General features: G+C 45.5%; 6 protein-coding genes across 6 annotated transcripts; 2 read left to right on the forward strand and 4 right to left on the reverse strand.

The window, feature by feature from the left end:
• Window positions 1-1,524: 1,524 nt before the first annotated feature.
• On the reverse strand, window positions 1,525-6,886 carry SAMD00019534_015930 (hypothetical protein; the record flags this gene model as incomplete). The annotated part of the gene is made up of 3 exons (XM_012902184.1): window positions 1,525-5,490; window positions 5,570-6,415; window positions 6,527-6,886. The coding sequence occupies 3 exons, from the start codon at window positions 6,884-6,886 to the stop codon at window positions 1,525-1,527; spliced, it is 5,172 nt and encodes a 1,723-aa protein (XP_012757638.1).
• A 1,246-nt stretch (window positions 6,887-8,132) lies between these two features.
• Window positions 8,133-11,724, forward strand: SAMD00019534_015940 (hypothetical protein; the record flags this gene model as incomplete). The annotated part of the gene is made up of 3 exons (XM_012902185.1): window positions 8,133-8,220; window positions 8,322-8,811; window positions 8,886-11,724. The coding sequence occupies 3 exons, from the start codon at window positions 8,133-8,135 to the stop codon at window positions 11,722-11,724; spliced, it is 3,417 nt and encodes a 1,138-aa protein (XP_012757639.1).
• Window positions 11,725-11,882: 158 nt separating this feature from the next.
• Window positions 11,883-12,338, reverse strand: SAMD00019534_015950 (hypothetical protein; the record flags this gene model as incomplete). The annotated part of the gene is made up of 1 exon (XM_012902186.1): window positions 11,883-12,338. One exon carries the CDS (start codon window positions 12,336-12,338, stop codon window positions 11,883-11,885), a length of 456 nt encoding a protein of 151 aa, XP_012757640.1.
• Window positions 12,339-14,040: 1,702 nt separating this feature from the next.
• Window positions 14,041-15,248, reverse strand: SAMD00019534_015960 (hypothetical protein; the record flags this gene model as incomplete). Its single annotated transcript, XM_012902187.1, has 4 exons — window positions 14,041-14,061; window positions 14,150-14,447; window positions 14,516-15,075; window positions 15,159-15,248. 4 exons carry the CDS (start codon window positions 15,246-15,248, stop codon window positions 14,041-14,043), a joined length of 969 nt encoding a protein of 322 aa, XP_012757641.1.
• An 836-nt stretch (window positions 15,249-16,084) lies between these two features.
• SAMD00019534_015970 (hypothetical protein) lies at window positions 16,085-17,116 on the reverse strand (the record flags this gene model as incomplete). The annotated part of the gene is made up of 1 exon (XM_012902188.1): window positions 16,085-17,116. The coding sequence occupies one exon, from the start codon at window positions 17,114-17,116 to the stop codon at window positions 16,085-16,087; it is 1,032 nt and encodes a 343-aa protein (XP_012757642.1).
• Window positions 17,117-18,423: 1,307 nt separating this feature from the next.
• SAMD00019534_015980 (hypothetical protein) lies at window positions 18,424-19,086 on the forward strand (the record flags this gene model as incomplete). Its single annotated transcript, XM_012902189.1, has 1 exon — window positions 18,424-19,086. The coding sequence occupies one exon, from the start codon at window positions 18,424-18,426 to the stop codon at window positions 19,084-19,086; it is 663 nt and encodes a 220-aa protein (XP_012757643.1).
• Between the last annotated feature and the right edge of the window lie 1,461 nt (window positions 19,087-20,547).

The raw sequence follows: 20,547 nt of genomic DNA on the forward strand, positions 1-20,547 counted from the left end.
GAATGCTTTACAATGTTAGCCGTCGTTGATGGATGTGGAAAGTTCATTTGGTGCTCCCAATCCTATAGCGGCAATGTCACAGATCAGGTACTTCTAGATCATTTAGAGGTCAAGGAGTTCTTCCAATCCTTGGACATCGGTGAGACAACCCTGGCAGATGCAGCATTTCATGGAATCAGGGACTACAAGTACACTACTTTAATTCCAGACCTAAATGATGAAGGTGAGCACGAGAGAATTTATAGTTTGTAATCTCATCACTGACCATGTTACCATAGAGTTCAATCGATCCATTTCAGCCTTACGATCACTAATCGAGAGAGGATGGTGTGGAGTGGAGAAGTTCAAGATCATTACCAAGCTCGATTTCAAATGGTTGGGCAATGTGTCCATAGAGTTACAAGCAATCTACCACAACAAGATCATGAGGATAATCATGAGTCTGTATAATATATTCCATGGGCCATTATTAGAGCCAGACACTAGAGTTATTGGTGGTATTGCATACAGAGTCCCCTGTCTTGATTACTGGCAGCTACTCAATAAATAACCATTCATATTGTATCTAATTATCCAACACATTAGCATTGTTTTAATTTTTTTACGAGATACTTGACCAGATTCGGCATCACCAGATTGTTTGAAGAGAGCTGTCCATGCCGCTATATTCAACCGGAATTTGGAATTTGTTCACAGACTTCTCATCAATCCTGCAAAACCCACCACCTTGGTCTTCTCAGATGTCAACATCCAGATCATTACAATAATGAGTCAATGTGATGAGTTAATCAAATTGGCCAATGACAAATGTCCTAATCTTTATAGTTCTCTTTCAACATGGAGTTCAATTGGAACATATGGATCGATTGCATTCTTTGAATATGCAGTCCAACATTGTGATCAGTTCCTAGATGTGGATATTAAGATATCATACTTATCCCTGATGGTGGAGCGAGCAGTTCATCATGATCAAGTTGATCTCATCAAACATTGCTATATAAATCATCATAATATAATGCCAGAGATTGGATCAGATGATATCCTAAACAATATATTGGATAAAGGAAATGCAATTTTGATAGATTTCCTATTCACCATGCATCCAATCAACTTGGTACCATTGAAGAAGTTAAAGTCAATCATTCTATCAATCATTCAACTGTGCCATGTTGATAAATTGGATGTAATACTCAAACATACTGTACATGTTCCAGAACTTCATGCATACCTCCAGTCCTCATACCTTCCATCACTGACAGAGATCATTATCAAATTTGATAATGTATCAATATTGAGATATCTACTTGATCATGGATATAGGATTGATCTCAATGTTGCCAACACGAATAATCAGGTCATCAAATCATTGGTTGATTTAATCAAGAATGCATGGGCACGTACCGAAAGAATCAGGAAACAGCGTATCAATCACCGCAACAAGAATCAATCATTGCTAGCTCATCCAAAGTCAAACAAACAATCATTCAATCAATCAATTATATAATACAATACATCCAAATAACTTTATGACTTGGTAGTTGTTGAGTCTTGGGAAGTCAGTGTGGCGCCATCAGATTGAGTAACTTGTGCACGAGGTGGTGGCGCGGGTGGAAGTGGACGGGTGGGCACGGGTGGCACAAACATGTTGTGTATCGACTGTTGGCCAGCAGCTGGTTGCTTCTTTAGTGGCGAGTGCAGTGAGCCATAAGATTGCGCTTCGCCCAGCTGGCTCTGACTGGTCGATATCTTCTCATGATGTTGAATACGCTCGCGAACTGTCTGTGAGGGCACTGGTGGTTTGCGTGTTGGTGGCTTGGTTGACAAGTCCTTGTCCAATGATGATGATGAGGCGGACATGTCAGGGGACTTGCTGCTATGACTATTATGTCTCTGCATGAATGGATTCGACTTGATGCTTCCAAATGAACGGCTAATGATCGATCCGGCACTGCTACCACCACCTGTGTGACCGCCACTCATACTTCCTTTACCCTTGCTGTTGCCAACATCAGTCGATTCCTTGGTCTTGATATCTATTGGTGTTGCTGGTGTTGCTGGTGCTGCTGCTGGCGCTGGTGTTGCTGTTGCTGTTGCTGTTGCGGCGGGTGGGGGAGGAGGCAACTTGATCTTGTTGAGTGGGTTGACAATCTTGAACCTGCTCTTTGGCCTGTCTGACTTATTGGTACTTGTGCCGCTTGAGCTTGAACTTGTGGGTGGGGCTGGTGTTGCGAGTACGCTGCTGCTGGGAGGTGGGCTGCTGGACAATGGTGAGCTACTGCTGTAGGACAAGGCAGGTGAGCTGCTACTAGACAGTGATGGTGAGCTGCTGGTGGAAATTGACGATGGTGAGCTGTTGCCATTGATGCTGATCGGTGACGAGGGCGAGGGCGACATCGATGATGCCAAGTTTGGACTGCGAGGTGACAATGGACCACCGGGTGGTCTGGGCAATGGCTTTGGTCTGGACCTTGGTGTTGAGCCTTGAGAGTGAGATGGTGATGTACTGGTGGATGACTCCAACGATGCACTCTCAACAAGACTGATAAATGTTCTTGGTGGGATTGGTGGGGGCTTGGCCCTCGCCTGTTGCTGTGGCTGTTCTGGCTGTATCTGTGATTGATCATCCTGGCTGGACTCAACCTCAGACACTGATGTCTCGTGATTGATCGCCGATGCCGCAACATGCTCGTTCTCTGATTGATGTGATGGACGATCCAACTTTGCTGGCTCGGGTATCAGGTCATCCTCTTGGACGCCCTGAGAGTCTGGTACCATTGTGGCATCCTTGAGGGGCATCTTGATTGGCAGGGCGTCAAGACGCACGAGCTCTTCTTCCAGCTTGGACACCTCTGCCTCCAACTCTCCAGACATGGCCCATGTGCGTGAGTGTGATGGTGGCGATCGCATCGATGATGGCTTACTATACAATTGGGGCGATGATGGCCAGCCCCTTGGGCTCATCGTTCCTGGTTGCTCGCTGGTCTGAGGAGAGTCGACTGCACTCACTGGTGAGTTGGGCAGGTTGACGGTCGATCGTGGCGACATCTCGTCATCCTCACTGGCAACGGAAAGTGATGATATTGAGGACGATGAGAATGATCCTGGGATGGACAGTGGGGAGGGGACGTACTTGGACAGGTCCACAGCAGACGTAGGTGGCTTTGAAGTCTTTCGCACGCCGCCATTCTGAGCAGATGCCGACGCCTCCATCAGCCTGAGATCGGGCATCGACATCATGGTGGGGGTGCCAGCGCGGCTGCGATGTGGACTTGGTCCACCACGCTTCTTGAGTCGCTCCATCTCGCCCTCGAGCTCAATCTCCCATTTCTCCATGCGACTGGCGCTGCTGGTTCGCGGACTTCCGCTTGGCGATTGGTTGGCCGATGTTGAGGAGGCGGCTGCAGGGGCCTCGTCATCATCGCTCGAGTCAACGTTGGCCAGGTCGTCGACCTGGATCTGATCGCTGGCAATGCTGTTGAGCAGGCGGTGCTCGGCACCCGTTCCCACCAGGGCCTGTGGTGCGTTGTTTCGCAGACTTTGTGGCACATGAGCATCGTTCCACGCTTCAAAGTAAGAGCGGAACTCGAACGACTCTGCGCCGCATAGTTCGACCGCGACAGGGGTGTCCACTGAATGTCCAGTGATCGACTCGGCGATGTATTGTCTCGCGAAAGCTTCAGAGGTCTCGCGCTTGCGCCTCGAACACTGTGGACCCAGCCAAACAAACAACTTTGAGTGGCAGTCCAACACGAACGCGTCCTCCGTGCTCAGATCGCTCTGACAGAAAGGCTTGATCTTGGTCACAACGTACTTCCTCAGTCGCGAGTGATAGTATATGTGGTAGAACTTGGGCGTTGTGGGGGTCGTGATCGAGGTCGAGGCCACTGATGGACCCGCTGTACCCGAGGCCGCTGCCACGTCATAGCACGATCGAATGTGGCTGGTCTGTGCAAGTGAGAGGTCTGTGTAGGAGGTCATGAGCGAGGCCTGGTCAAGGCGAGGGTCGTACGAGCCAAACTGTTTCCAGAATGACTTGGGCTCCTTGCCCTCCTCACACGGCACCTGAAGGTTGAAGTCGTGAGCGTCGTCGTTCGCGTGGCGGTTGATGTACTGATGAATGAGTCGCGCTGTCTCGGGGGCATCGTCGCGCACCACCTTGCTAGATGCGCGCCCATACCAAATGAATGAAGTCTTGAGTGCCACGTTGTAGAGTATGAACACATGCCTGCTGTTTAGGCACGACAGGTTGAAGCGCGGGAACTGTGCGCACTTGACAAACTGGCCGCAGGGTGTCGCAGCCAACTGGTAGAGCATGTGTGTCTCGAGTTGGGCTGACTCTCGGTGCACGATCAGACGATCGGCGAACAAATGTATGAACTGGCCGCTCTCCTTGTGCTGCGTGAGGCACTCGGTTGGCGGTGGCGTAGCCACGCCAAGCTCGACCATTGTGTTGTGCAGCTCCTTGTACAGGCCAAATTGGAAGACGATCCACCACTTGATCGACGCCTCAGCGCCCTGCCAGAAGTATGCTCGCGAGTGATATGTGTCGTCCAGCATATAGATGTGGTGGCAGACGTAGGCCCGCGACGCTGAGAAGTGGCCGTGCAGCGCGGTCGGCACTTTGGTCCACGTATCGGCCTCACAACGCCACAGGTCGAGGTTGACATGTGTGTACACGGCCTTGCCGCGACGTGTCTCGAGCAGAGGCGCCGGGGCCGTGTCTGAGAAGGCCGGCGACTGGAGGTCCGACACGAGGTACTGCGCATCGAGCGCGATTGGTGGGAAGGGCACGTGCGCCACGGCATCCTTGCCGCGGATCGTGTTGCGCTTGGTCGTGTCGATGACTGACTCCTCCTCGAGCCAGTACAGGAATCGCTCCTTGAACTCCCATGCCTCCTCGTCTTGATGCACGATGTGCACGGTGGCCCATGCCGGGCGGTCCGAAAAGATGTGCAGGAACTCCTTGGCAAAGATCAGTGCGACGCGCTGCTGAAGTGGGTGCGAGCGGCGTCCGTTCCACACAAAGATGTCCGTCTCGCAGTCGAGTATGAAACAAGTGTTGCAGTTGAGCGATGTGGGGACCAGGGGCTTGACATCGATCGCCGATATCTTGCCATGATTGCTCACGCGGTACAGCCATGTGGTGGCGTCCTCCATGGTGCGGATCTCCTCGTCCGAGGCTCCGTCGCGCGTCAGCTCGAACGTTGCCAGGTCGACCACCTGGTCGTCGCCCACAGCGCCGCCATTGAGCAGTGCGAGGAAGTTGGTGAGCTGGTCGCATGAGGCTGGCGATCGGTCGCCATCAATAAGTATCTCGATCGATATTGGCTCGACGATGACCTGGCTCTCATACTTGATCTTGGACGCTATTTCCAGTCCGCGCACCTGTTTCTTGATCGATGAGTTTGGTCCTATCCAAACATACACTCTTTGTCCACAGTCTAACACAAACACATCATTGCGGCTAAGTGATTGAGGTGATAAGGCGACCTAAAATGATTGATTGATTGATTGATCGTGTGTTAGGTGGGGGTGGGGAGGTGGAACTATTCCATCACATAATACATACCTTTGTGGCCTTGAACACTTCATTGCCACTGATACACCATAGTGATACTTGAGGGATGACGACTTTGGATTGATTGTTGAATGATGAGGGATGCGGAGTGGGGTCGCCCTTGCCACGCGGCACGAATACACTGTTCCTGCGCTCTTCACGGTGCAGCCTGGCTCTCTCGCGACGATCGCGTACCACTCTTCTATTCTTCTCTTCCTTCTCACACTTGGCCAACTCGTCGTTTAGACATCTCCGACGGTCCGACCATGTCTTGTCCAACTTGTCACTAGTCACCTTTTGCACCAGGTTAGACCACTCGTCTGGCACGCCCTCAAACTGGCCCGTCATCTGATTCCATGTAATATGTATCTCTCTTCGCATGGCCGTTGGATTTCCAATATTCTGTCCAAGTTTATCCTTGTGTCCATGTCCATGTCCGTGGCCATGGCCATGTGGTCCATTCTTGTCCTTGATGGTACCATTATTGTTGTTGTTGTTGTTGTTGTTGCTGCTGCGTAGACTGTCCAATGATAAAGTTCGTACTAATGTTGAGTTGCCACGCTTCAGCAACTTTGTGATTGTCCTGTTGTTGGTACCATGTGCTGTTGATGATGTGGCGGCATCATCCCCACCTCCACCTCGACTATGTTGCCTCTGACCTTGCACTGGTGGCGATTGTATGTCAGTGTGATTGGCTAAGTTTGGAGTTGACATTGAGTTGACTATTGGACCATTCATCTGGTCCTCATTCATTGATGTTCCATCCCTATTAAACCTCTGTGCTGTCGTATCCTTCCTTCTTCTAACCAACTTGCTAGCAGACTTCTTCAATGTATGTGCCCAGTTCTGTGATATTCCCTGGATTGATTGATTGATTGAATGATTGAGTGAGTGAGTGGAATAGTTCCATTGATTGAGTGAGTGAGACCTGGGATTATCCCACCCAATCAATCACATGATCAAACATACTTTTAGATCACTGGATGATGGGTTGAACTCGAGTGGCTGTTGATCGTTGAGATTGGATGATGATGACTTGTCTTTATCCTTCTTCTTGAATAATCTCTTCCATTTCGATGTCGATGATGATGATGTTGTAGTCGTGGAAGTTGATGTAGTCGAAGTTGATGTGGACGAGGTGGAAGGTGGTGGCGAAGATGGTCTCGCAGGTGATGTTGGCGGTGATGGGAAATCCGATCCATTGACCACACTATTATTATTGTTATTCTGTTGTGTTTTATCATCACCAGTCATTGGAGGTGACCTAACAGTGAATGCTGACTTTGATCCATGTTTATCTTTTGGAGTCAATCTCTTGAATGTTTCCATAACCATGGTTATATATATTATATATTAAATTATTATTTACAAATATGTTTGATTGATGTGATTGATGGATGAATGGATGGATGTGATTGATTGGTGCGATTGTAATAATGGACCAGATTGGTGACCAGCTGGTCTTGATTCAATGGGTATGTGTGTGTGTGTGATCTTGAGGTCCTAACTCTTAGGCCTAATGATAGTTTGATTGATTGATTGGATTGGCTGGGGTTGGGTGTTGGGTATTGGGGTTATGTGTGTTGTTTGATTGATTGATTAATTGAAGTGAAAGAGTGCGAAACACGTGACAACTTCAATTATTCACTTCACACCGATATAAGAATGAATGTATATATATATATATGTGTGTGTGTGTGTGTGTGTGTGTGTTTATCTGTATGACTATTCGTCTGTTGTTGATGATGATGATGTGATAAAGATGTTACTGTTGTTAACATGTGACGCACCTCTTCCCTCCACAAACACCACAAAGTAGGAAGTGAGGTAGGTAATTGATTGATTATTATTTTGATTCAAAACTGTTGTTTGTGAATGGTCGTTAGAGGCCTACTGTGGACCGTGGTCCAGGTATCCAAACTCGTACAATCACATTGCACACACACAACAGAAGTAACTCAGCTGAGTTGGGTGACGAAAGATGTGGTTGATGGTCCACAAAAACACGTTTGCATGACCCAACACTCATTCAAACGCACAACTTCCACACAAACACACTGTTGTTGATCACTTTTCAAATCAACGAAAGGACATCCATTATTGTATTTGTTTGATCACCTCACCCAAAATGTTATCTTCTGGTCATCCCATCCCTTTCCAACCAATATCACCTCCTTATTATCATTATATATATATATTATATGTGGGTGTTTGATTGATATGATGTGACTCATTACAAAGAGATAATAAAGAGATTGTAGTAATGACGTTTGATCAAAAATATGATCTGTTAATTCTAATGTTTATCATTATCTTTGGCCAAACATTCACTCATACCTCAACTCCAAACATTGTTTATCTTTCCTAACCCTCACTCTACCCTTGCCCTCAACCCTAGCCCTCAACCCTTGCCCTCGATCAACTGAAACTTCAAAAACTTTTTCAAAATGGAATATCTTCAAAAATGTGTTGAGATTTGACAAAGACATCAAAGTCCCATTCATCTCAACACGCATCATTCATTCATTCACTTACTACTTATTACATTACTTATTCTTTCATATATACATACGCAATGTCGAGTGCAGCTAATGTTAGCAGCACAAGTCTTGCAAACAATCCAGATGAATACCAATTCGATGCATTTGAGGATGGTTCGTCAAGTATGTTCTCATTCATTCACAAACTGTATCAACTCAATCAATGTTCGCGAGAACAAACAAAGACAAGACATACTGACATAATGATCAATCAAATAATATAGAGCTTGTAGGTGAACAACAATTGACAAAGTTGAATCAGTTCGCAGTTGATTATGCTCAGCAGATATGGCATATTGAGGAGGCGTTGGATGAATCGCTTAGCGATACAACCGACTTTAACATCGATCCAGTGTCTTTGTATATCAGACCCTACGAGCAACAGGATATCATCGAGTTGATCAAAACCGAGCACAAGATATTCAACAAGGTGATGTTGGTGTTCTCATCACTCACCAATCAGGTGAGGATATTGAAGGAGACGGCTGAACTGCGCTTCTTCCAGCCACTTATTGTCTTTGGTGAGATCACCGGTGAGGCCAGCGAGGGTGATGTGCAAGTGGAAGTCGGTCGTCTGCTTCCCTTCATGATCGACCTCTCAGCCTTTGTCAACCGTTGTTATGCCATCACTCGTAACATTGTCAGTCAGCTCGCAAGCTGCTACCAAGCCCAGGCCAACGCCTTCTCCAAGTTCTTCAAGAACATTCATCTCCAGTAAGTCAAGTCACGTGCTAGCAACAGTCAGTGACGTCCACCTACTCACTCACTCAATCAATCAAACAATCTAGGTCAGTGTTCTACGCATTGTCAGACTTGTTCTCTGTTCTGATCACATTGGATCAGATCGTTGTGCAGAACCAGGCATTGGCATCATCGTGGGGTAGATTCCAACGCATGGTAAAGTCTGTGCGTGCAGAGCCAGGCAAGTATGGCGTGGCCGAGGAGGACCGCCTATGGCAGCTGGAGAAGCTGTTGCTCAGTCTTAAGGGCCAGCTGCTCGAGGGCTACATCTACCAGGCGTGCATCACGCAGGAGTTTGACTTCCCAGGCGTCGTCGACGTCAAGAACAACAAGGTGCTCAAGGCTGAGTTTGGCCTGAACGTCAAGTCGCTGTTCTCGCTTCTGCAGGCCAAGATCATGGACCCCTCCGAGCTGTACCTGCGCGAGCGCTTCCCCGGCATGCTGGGTCTGTACACCTTCTTCATCTCGCTGTTCAAGGACATCACCGACAAGTCCTTCTTCAAGCAGGTGTGGGAGCTGACCAAGCGTGTACCCATGGTGTCGATCTACACCAACGTCATCTGGTATCCCGCCGACTTTATCGTCGCCCTGATGCCCGGCATGATCAAGTCGGTCGTGGGCAACCCCGACATCCAATCGGTGCGTCGCGACTACCTCAAGATCGTCGACAAGGAGTTCGCCCCACGCGTCAAGTCCTACTATCTGCAGGTGAGCCGTTGGATGGTGCGCATGGAGTCTGGCCGCCTCAACAACCGCGGCACCTTCTGGGACGCCAACTACTCACGTATCGGCCAGATCATCCAGGGTATCTTGCTGTCGTACCACATCAGCCATCTGTTCAAGACAATGATCGGTCTGCACATGAGTTTGACGGCGCCACTCAAGCCATCAGACGTGCGCCGTCTCTTCCAGTGCGCCGAGCTGCTCAAGTCGATCCAGGGCACATTCCATCGTCGCTCAGCCATGATCTCTGCGCACATCTCGCTGATGACCCAGCAGCTGACTCAGATCATCACCAACAAGCTCGACGTCATCCGCGCCAAGTACACTGGCAAGGCAACCTACACAGACACTGAGCTCGACGTGATCATGGCACTCACACTCACCACCGACCTGTTGTCGGGCGTGGCCACACCGGAGCGTCTCACAATCGTCAAGCTCTGCCTCAACGTGATCTACCAGATCAACGTGCTGAAGGACCCCGACATTGAGGAGCTGCGTCTGCACATCAAGCGTCTCGAGTTCATCTCGGACATCCACGCATCCATCCGCCGCGTGTGCGACTGCTCGCTGCTGTTCTGGGCACGCGACCTCTTCCCAACTTACCTGACCTACATCTACGACAACCCATCGCAGGCCAACAGTCTGCAGTACACCCTCACTGGTATGAAGGACGTCGTGTCGATCCTGGAGAAGGCGATCCACGTCGAGCACCCCTCGTCGCTCATCGACGTGTACCGCAATGAGCTTGAGGAAATGGTCGAGAAGAGCATCATCAACCCACTGGGCAAGGACATCGAGACGGACCTGCGTCTACGCATCCACGCCTTCCTCAACGTCGAGGAGAAGGACCCATTCAAGAGTGGCATCCGCGAGTTTGGCAAGTTCCTCGAGCTCAAGCCACTGCGCTTCTTTGACAAGACCATCGACATCAAGTCGCGCATTGAGCACTACCTCGACTCGACCTTCTACAACCTCAACACGGTGTCGCTATTTGACTGGAAGACCTACTCCGAGATGAGGAACATGGCCTTCTACAAGTACGGACTAAACCTGCTGGAGGTGCACTTGCCCGGAGCCACACTCGAGCAGGGTCTCGACGTGCTGGAGATCATGAGGAACATCCACATCTTTGTCGCTCGCTACAACTACAACCTCAACAACCAGATCTTCATCCAGCGTTCATCCAACAGCAAGACGCTCAACACGATCAACATCACACACATTGCCAACTCGATCAGGACGCACGGCGCCGGTATCATGAACACCACCGTCAACTTTGCCTTCCAGTACCTCAAGCAAAAGTTTGGCATCTTCTCCGAGTTCCTCTTTGACGATCACATCAAGTCACGTCTCTACAAGAACATCAAGTACTTCCGCGAGAACAAGGCCCAGCTGGACTCGATGTACCCCTACGAGCTGGCCATCGAGTTTGAGAAGGACCTACGTCAGCTCGGTCTGACCGAGGCGGGCCAGAGCTTCCTCGATCAGTTCCGTGTGTTGGTCACCAACATTGGTAATGCCATGGGCTACATCCGTCTGGTGCGCTCGGGTGGTCTGCTGTACACCAGTAACGCCATCAAGTTTGTGCCCGACCTGAAGAAAATCCCCAACTTTGAGGAGCTGGTCAACAAGCACCAGCTGTCGGGCGAGACCCAGAACGCCTCCAAGAACCTGGACAACGTCATTGAGAACCTTTCGGCCAACGTGTCCGAGGGCACAGAGTACTTCAAGATGCTGGTCACCGTGTTTGCCACCGAGTTCCGCAGTCTCAACAACCAACATCTGCGCAACTTCTACGCGATCGTACCACCCCTCACCATCAACTTTGTCGAGCACATCATCAACGCCAAGGACAAGCTGTTCAAGAAGTCCAAGGCCATCGGAGCCGAGAGTCTGCAGTTCACTGACGATGGTTTTGCCATTGGTCTGGCCTACATTCTCAAGCTGCTCGATCAGAACAAGGAGTTTGACTCGTTGCATTGGTTCGAGCGTGTCACCAAGAAGCACCAGGAGGACCAAGAGCGCATCCTCAAGGAGGGCAACATCCGTGGACTCAAAGAGGATCAGAACCAGCTGGCCATCAAGAAGGTGAAGAACATGCAGCAAGAGTTTGAACTCTTTAGGTATTCATTCAGTGGAGCACGTATATTCTTCAAGGATTAAGTGAATTTTTGAAGTTGAAGCTGAAGTTGAATCAATCAATCAATCAATCCATTCAGCAAATCATTGTAATAACAATAATAACTTAGCAATGTTTACTTAATTAATGATATATCTCTTTGAAAGTTTGAAATGGAAGGTCTACTTAAATAATCAATCAATCAATCATGGATGGTGATTGGAATGGTAAAACCTTCATGATTAATGTCTTTGATATAGATTGAGATGTATGTGAGCTTGGGAAAGATATGTGATTGTTTGAGGAGATTGGTAAGTGTGGACAACTGTTTGGCGAATCTTCCATCGAGTTGTGCCTTGATAACCTTTCCAATGTCATTGAGTTGGATGGTGAGTGAGCTGATTGGAGTGGACCAAGAATGACTATCAGGGAAAATTGACACCAAGTCTTCAATATCTTGGATATTCAAAAACACCTTGAATGACTGTGCACGATTGTTGATAAAGAAGTTACGAATGATTCCATAGTCGACAATTGGTTTGAAGCACTTTGGTTCGGTGTAATGGAAGTTGGACACTTCCAGAAAGTGTGACAGGTGATCCAAATCAGAAATGTACTCCTTTGAGTTGAATGTAAGTGAGTAGAGTGGATATCTCATTGGAAGTCTCATGAGATTTGAGTTGGATCGATTGCTATGAAATATGTAGTGTCTGGACACAATGGCATTGGTCTTGTTCTCAAACCATGTTGGAATGAGAGGTAGTGTTGATTTCATCCAGAAATCAATCGTTTGGAGTCCACTCCTATCTTTGATGTAATGATCAAACATTACCTTGCATATATCTCCATCAATCTGTTCCAATTTGAGTTGTTGTAGATCATCAACCATGTCTAAATCTTGAATATATAGTTTGGGTTCAATAGATGGACTGGAATAAAGTTGGACTGTACTTTGAATTAGTTGATCAATCTTGCGTTGTTGTTGTATTGTCCAATTCTGCATGGTGTTTTCACAATCTTCGAATGTTAAATGTCTGAGCTGTTGTCCAATACCATTGACCAGAATAAATATTGGATTATATTCATATGAACATCGACCATAATATGGTATGGTCAAATGTATCAAACGATCCAAACATCTTGTGATGTGACTTGATGGGATGAATAACAAGTCCAATGCATGTATATATAGTGGAGTGTCTTGGAACAGACATAATGGTGATCCAATATAATTGATTGGACTTCTGATCCTGATTGACTGGAGTTGAACATTGTTTGTGATTATCTGTGAGCATAGCTTGTGAAATTGTTTGTTAACCGATGCCAATGATAAAATCCTCTTTGAATGTAGTGGTCTAGCTCCATTTTCTTGTATACATAGTTCAAGTATACCTCTGAGTATATGCCATGAGAGTGATGACAAGTTTGTATGAAGTTGAAGTTGGGACTGGTTATGGGACTTGGGTTTGGGCTTGGAATTGGGCATAGTCCTTCGCCACAGAGTTTGAAGTTTGAACTCTTTCAACAGAATGAGTTGCTTGTCAAACTCATCTCCATTCACAAGATTGTCCAATAGTAAATGTTTGCAAAGCTTATAGTTGAAGCCAAGATGTTGGAGACAGTAGACATACTTGAGGAAATGGAACGTTGGGACAATGGGTGGACAAACATCACTCAAGATCAGAAGTCTTTGAATGATATCCGCTGCCCTTGTCATAGACATGAATGACATGTCAAAGAGCGAAGTCGAGAACTCTGGTGGGTTGTGAGTGTCCATCATAATGTCAATGAACTCTATCCATAATGACGATGGATCATTATCAGCAGCAGTAATTGATGCTGAACTGATAAATGACCATACTTGATTATGGCGTGTGTCCAAGTACATGCCCAAAGAATACTTGAGCCTACAAAGTGCAGTAGAAAGTTGTTGTTGTGTATTGGCTATCAATGATTGTTGTATGCACTTGATAAGAAGATCAATATTGCACCACTCCGTGGTCAGATTGTTGAAGTTGGCATCGAGATGATCCTTGATCCATGATTGTGGACATGAGTTTATGAACACTTGATTGAATGATAAGCATTCATTGTCATTGATATCATGTAATGCTAGAGAGGCAATCGCATAATCCAACCATATTTGTTCTTTGGTTAATTGATATACACCTAGTAGACCTCTGGCTATCTGGTCTTTGTTGGGACGACCGACAAAAATGTGAATGTTGACATGACGACGAAGATGTACATATAATGATTGTGGAAGTGGCAGTCCACTGTCCATATAACATCCTGTTATTCCATCAAGTAGTATCAGGCCCTTATACATCTCACCTTGACTCATAACTGACAATATGTACTCATTGTACAAGTCGTAGAACCTAAGTTATCATGTCAGTGTGATTGAGTGAGTGTGAGTGAAATAGTGATTGGRAATCATCCCATCCTTCACCTTCCGTACCGACCTACCTTGGGGAATGATGTTCCCATGAGTCTGAGCAAGATGTTCTTGTTGAACATTAATAGTTTGGGAGACTTGAAGTACTTGGCAAAGTGTTGATCAATGTGATGAAGATGTGGAATGAAGATCTGGAACTTTGTGTAGAAATTGGGTAATTGATCATCCAAGAGCTCAACGATGATCCGTTGATGCTCCTCATTATCCTTATCTATTACCAAGCCAACAACATCACTCAATAGTCCCAGTACCCTACTTGATCGATCCAATCTTTCAATAGGCGCACTTTGGCATGCTTGGACAATGAAGCTAAGGTATTCATGATTGAGTGAGTGATTGATTGATTGATTGATTGATTGATTGGGTGATGTACATACTTGAATGTGTCTAACTTGAGATCTGTGAATAACTTGTTGTTTGACTTGTCTTTGACTAGCAGTGCAAGATAGAGTAGTTTACCATTAGTTTTGGATGGTGATGGGTCCTCAGTGCCAAGGAACCATGATGTGAGCTCATTATCAACTTGTTGGAATCCAGGTGTAGTTGTGATGTTGTTGTACTCATCGATCAACTCTGTACAGCTGTCCAATGAGTTATATTCGAGTCTGTTATCGATGAACGATGTGATCAGATACTCTGAGTAGTGTGGAGTGAGTGCTCGACATTCACTTTTGGTCAAGCTTCCCGTCAGACTATCCAAGAACACTCTTCCAAACAAGAATGATAGATGGCGCCAGTGATAATCAATAGATACCAATAGTAATAATGAGTTGACAATGTCAAACAGACCAACACTGACACCTTCCAACTTTGATAACTTGGTCACATTGATGACTCCAAGTACCACATTATGTGTTATCCTACTCGAAGTAACGAATGTGATCCTTTCCAATACTTTAGTTATATCACTGCGCACTGATGGTGTGTTTACAAACATCTTAATAGTTCATCATCAATCAGTCAGTCAGTCAGTCAGTAAGTGATTGATTGATTGATCATTTGATCACGCGTGCAACATACCACCGCCAGTCTAGGAAGGGAATTGATGATGTCCACTGGGTTGATCAACTGATCAAGCCACCTTAATACATCATCATGTACATGATCCATAATGTTAATATTTGTATAGTAGATTTACAAAGTGATTGATTGACCAAACAGTTGGATCAGGTGATGACCAAATTGATCAAAAATTGTGAATAAAGGTGGAAAAGATATAAATTATTTATTTAGACTTCTTTGATTGACTAAGTATACTCTTCTTCCTTGTATAATCGATGGCATATACTAATAACAATGCCGTATGTATAATGTATACAGTCAACAAGAGTCCCAATATCATCTCTTGAGATTTGGATCCTCCTCTTCCAAGTTTCTGCATTTGTCTAATGTCCCAATACTTTATGATTGATTGATTGGTTGGTTGATTGAGGTTAGTGATTGAGTGAAGTTGGAATAGTTCCAGTGACTGACTGACCGATGGACTTACAATAAAGTTTGAACATAGTATTGATGATACTACTGCGGATATGATGTTGATGCTCATTTGACTTGTGTGAATGTTGGCCAAGGCAATGAATGAGAGACATAGTAACTCAAAGGTGTATACAGTGTCAACTAATGAAGTGAGTACTAATGCCACCAGGTGGAAGAACATCAGACGGACGCCAAGTCTATTAAATCTTGATGTTTTTGTTGAATGGCGGTGATGTTGATGATGATGTCCTTGTGTTTGTCTTGTCTCCAACTCAGATTGAGTAGTCGTCGTCTGAGTCTGAGTCTGTTGTCTGTCTGATTCATCATCCATCATTGCATCGGCACTTGCACTTGCACTTTGAATAACAGTCGTCCTGTATTCCTGGAAGGATGTGAAGTAACTTTTGGGAAAGGATTGGCGAGTGAGTGATTGAGTGATTGAGCGTGCAGGGGAAAGGGTTGCCGACAACCTACATCCATGTGATCATCATAAGTATGAGTGATAGTAGCTCAAAGTATCCGAGTGTGATTGGTCCGATGGCAAGGTACTGAGCGTGTCCAGAGAAGATGGTTTCAAAGAGACTGGTGAGCAATGAGAGAATGAATCGATAGAGTGGGTTCTGGGGCGAGGGCTCGTCCAAGACATTGAGTCTCAAATGCTCAGGGATGGACTCGTCGCCACATGTGCTCATCAGGAACTCGACCACAATCTTTGCCGTGTCGGACAGTGCGTCCGCGTCCAGATTGGACGGCTGGTCAGTGATCTTGTGATAGTCGGCGTTGTGTCCATAGAACACGTCCAAGTCTGTCAGCAGCACGGATGGTACGCCCGCCCAGACAAAGGGACCGTCGTCGCTGAGGAATGGGATTGAGAGGAGGTGATAACGATGCGCCTGATACAGCAGTGTGAGTGGCAGGCTTGGATTTCCCACCGATATACCATCCTGGCGAACGCGGTGTGCCGCTGTGATCACATGATCGACGATCCAGCGTGGCGAGAACAAGGTCTTTTGTTTGTGCTCGTATGGATATGTTTGAATAATTGGACCTGATGACAGTCGATGTCCAATCGCGTCCACATCGAGGAAGTAGGCGAATTGTCCGCGCGGACTCTTGGTGACGCGCAGATGATCGACCAGTGACTTGGAGCCAAGCGCGCCAGGTTCCTCCTGATCAAAGAAGACAAACATGAATGGAGTCTGCTCCTCGAACGACAGCTTCTGCTGCAGCTTGAACAGAACGCCAATGGCTTCGATCAAAAGGCCCGTGCCAGCCAGGTTGTCGTGCGCGCCCGACGTGCCATTGATGCCCCAGTGAACAGTGTCGTAGTGCGCGCCAATGATGCGCACGGGACGCGACGGGTGCAGCTCCGTCGTGTTGGTCCACACAATGATGTTGATGCCCGTCCAAGAGGTGGTGGTGATGTTCTTGCCGCTGGCCTTGCGCTCAGTCCACTCGAAGCGATTCCAGATGATGTTGTCGGCGGGCAGGCCCATCTGCATGAGGGAGTCTTTGACATAGTCGCGTGCCAGACTCCTGCTCTCCTCATAAACAAATCTCGAATTACCAATATCAATCAATCTCTCTGTATGTCTTATTATCTTTATCGGATCAATCAAAGTATCCTCTTCAAACGATGATGTTGCCTCCAACAATCTTGAAGATGAAGGTAATACCGTTACCGAACTATATCTTGAATAAATGAATAACAATGCTAATATACATATTATATGTGTCGGTCTCATTATTATTATATATATATAATATCTATTATCTCTTTGTATCTATGTATGATGTAATTATAGAAGAATTGACCAAGTCAATAATTTGAGCGAGGGTATGTCTGAGAGGGCAAGTAAGTGTGTTGGGGTTGATGTTCAACATGATCTTTGACTTCCCCCAATAGCAGTAACGTTATATAAAGTTCGAATCAAGTCGAGATCTTGACCAGATACCCCAAAAACACGGTGTTTTTAAATTGAATTTTTAAATATTTTAAAAGGAAATAAATTTAATTTGAGCGACACATAGTGAGTGACTGTCCTCACACAGTCCCGAGCAGATTCTCTCGACTCTCTCACTCACACACCCTCCCTCACTCAGTCCACTCCACTCTCTCGAGTTGGACTTTGTCTAACTTGCTTGTGCTTCTACTTCACTTGTGCACTCAACATCACAACCATCTCATATACTTCATATACTTTATATACTCTCTCATAAAGGTGAGTAACATTACTACAAACTACCATCAATCAAATACAACTACATCATTCAACTACAACTACAATAATAATGGCGAACTTTTGTGAAATGAATGAAACAACGAACATAAACAGTGAAAGAATGAATGAATGGATGAATGAATGAACTTTGTGAACATCACTTCACCAACATTACATTCAAACAATGACACCTATGATTGATTGTATGTTGGTTGTTTGTGTCGCTCAGAGGCAGCGATTATCTTTGTGTGTGCTCGACAGATGTACTTAAAATTTTCCCATAACATTCGCGGATATACAACTCGTCGTAGCGAATGACTACAGGCAGATCATCGATTGGCAAGCTTGCCAATCACTCACCCTCACCTTGTTCATTCAACATTATAAGCTTATTCCAACAAACAACCAACAAACCTTTATACACAAATAATCATCATGAGAAGCTAGCAAGAAGTAATAATATATTAACATTTACCTCTCTCCTTCCAACTCCCTCCCTCTCTTATATTCTCAACCAATCATCAATCATCAACGCGATAATAATCAATTAACGATAACATCAACAAAAAAAAACAAACAGGATCATAATGCCATCATTCGCTGATTTGACAACTGAGTCTGGCCTCAAGAGCCTCAACGAGTACTTGCAAGACAAGACTTACATTGTTGGCTTCGTCCCATCCACTGCTGATGTCCAGGCCTTCACCATGGTCGGTGCCACCGCCCCATGTGCCACCAAGTACCCACACGCCAACAGATGGTACGTCACCATCCAGTCTTACTCTGCCACCGAGAGAGCCGCCTTTGAGACTGTCAGCGAGACCGTGACCATCGTCGCCGCCGCCGCCCCAGCTGCCAAGCCCGCCGCTGACGACGATGATGTCGACCTCTTTGGTGATGATGATGATGCTGAGTACGAGAAGCAGTTGGAGGAGCGCCGCAAGGCTGCCGAGGCCCTGAAGAAGCCAAAGGAGAAGGTCATTGCCAAGTCCACCATCATGCTCGACGTCAAGCCATGGGATGACACCACCGATATGGCCGAGCTCGAGAAGTGCGTCCGTTCCGTCCAGATGGACGGTCTCGTCTGGGGTGCCTCCAAGTTGATCCCAGTCGGCTACGGTATCAAGAAGCTCTCGATCAACTGTGTCGTCGTCGACGAGTTGGTGTCCACCGACGTCCTTGAGGAGCAGATCTGTGGTTTCGAGGACTACGTTCAGAGCATGGATGTCACTGCCTTCAACAAGATCTAAGCGCAGTAGTACTTCTCTTTTCTTAAAACAAAGGACCAGGCTCATTTAAACATATTATAGTATCATCTCCCCCTTTACTTCCTTCTTCTTCCGTTTTCCATCTTCCCTTTGTCATCACAACTTCAACAATCAATTTTGATCAATATGTTTGATGTCCATCAATGGTATATAATACCGATGATACTTGATGGATATTAGATGGAGTATCCTTTCCCTGTCCATCAACACTCACTTAATCATTCAAGTTGTTGATCATCAAACTTGAATTCAAACTTCCAGGGTTACAAATTGAAAATTCAAGTTACAGGCCTCAGAGTGGCAGGCCTCCTCCGCCCTGAGTGAGCCTTATTTAACAATCCTATAGGATTGTATTACTGATTAATCATACTTATAATAATAATAATCATAATAATAATGAATACTATTGAAAAGGAAGAGCATCAACAACAACTACTTACAAATGAAGAACAACTTGCATTAATTGAGAAGATATTGTCCGATACTTTATTGGTTGGTGATGATGAAGTCGAAGACGAGTACAGGAAAGATATATCACCATCATTATTACCACCATCAACTCCATACATCTTCAACTATAATCCACCAGCACCATCATTCTATTCTCCACAATTGTGGCAGCCTACTATTGCTCCAATGATTAGTTTCGACAGATTATTAGTAGAATACTTTGAAGATGATTGTACTTATTGTATCGCCATACTCGAATCAATGGGTATTGTAACAATGGAACAATTGGCATTGGCTGACAACTTAGATACCATTGAGTGTCTTGGTGAGGATATTGATGAGATCAACAACATCTACTCACTTCAAACAGTTGTTCAAGACCTACTGATTGAACAATATAAATGGACACACTTCATCAAAGGTCAATACAACTCTTATAATGTTAACAAGTTCTCATCTACAATGAGTAAGTAATGTTATTATTATAATATTGAAATTATTTATTAATTAATTCCAAAATAGTCCTCCGAGGATTTACAGATGAGGACAATTTATTATTATCATCGAGTGGAATATATACAATTGACCAATTCAGTTCAATACTAGATACCAATACTCTATCACTGGTATGTATATATATTTGATCATTCAATCAATCTCAATCTCAATCAATCAATCAATCAAACTAACACTAAATATAAAGTCACCCAAGATGACTTACTATTGTAAAATGGCAAAGAAGGTTGTCAAAGGAGATATACCAATCAAGAAGTGATATATCCACAAGAACATCAATCAACATCATTTATTAATTAAACATTCGCTGAACTTCAAAAAACAATCATTCAAACCCATCTGGGTTCTCTCAATCCCGATCTTTTTTATAAATCAAGACACCTCTTCACACTTCAGATTCTTTTTCCTTTTCCATAAGTTGCTGTCACTCCTTCAACTTCAATGACTTCACTCCTCTCATACTCTTACTCGCACATG

Source organism: Acytostelium subglobosum (genome assembly GCF_000787575.1).
Source record: "Acytostelium subglobosum LB1 DNA, scaffold: scaffold3, whole genome shotgun sequence".
Classification (NCBI taxonomy): domain Eukaryota; phylum Evosea; class Eumycetozoa; order Acytosteliales; family Acytosteliaceae; genus Acytostelium; species Acytostelium subglobosum.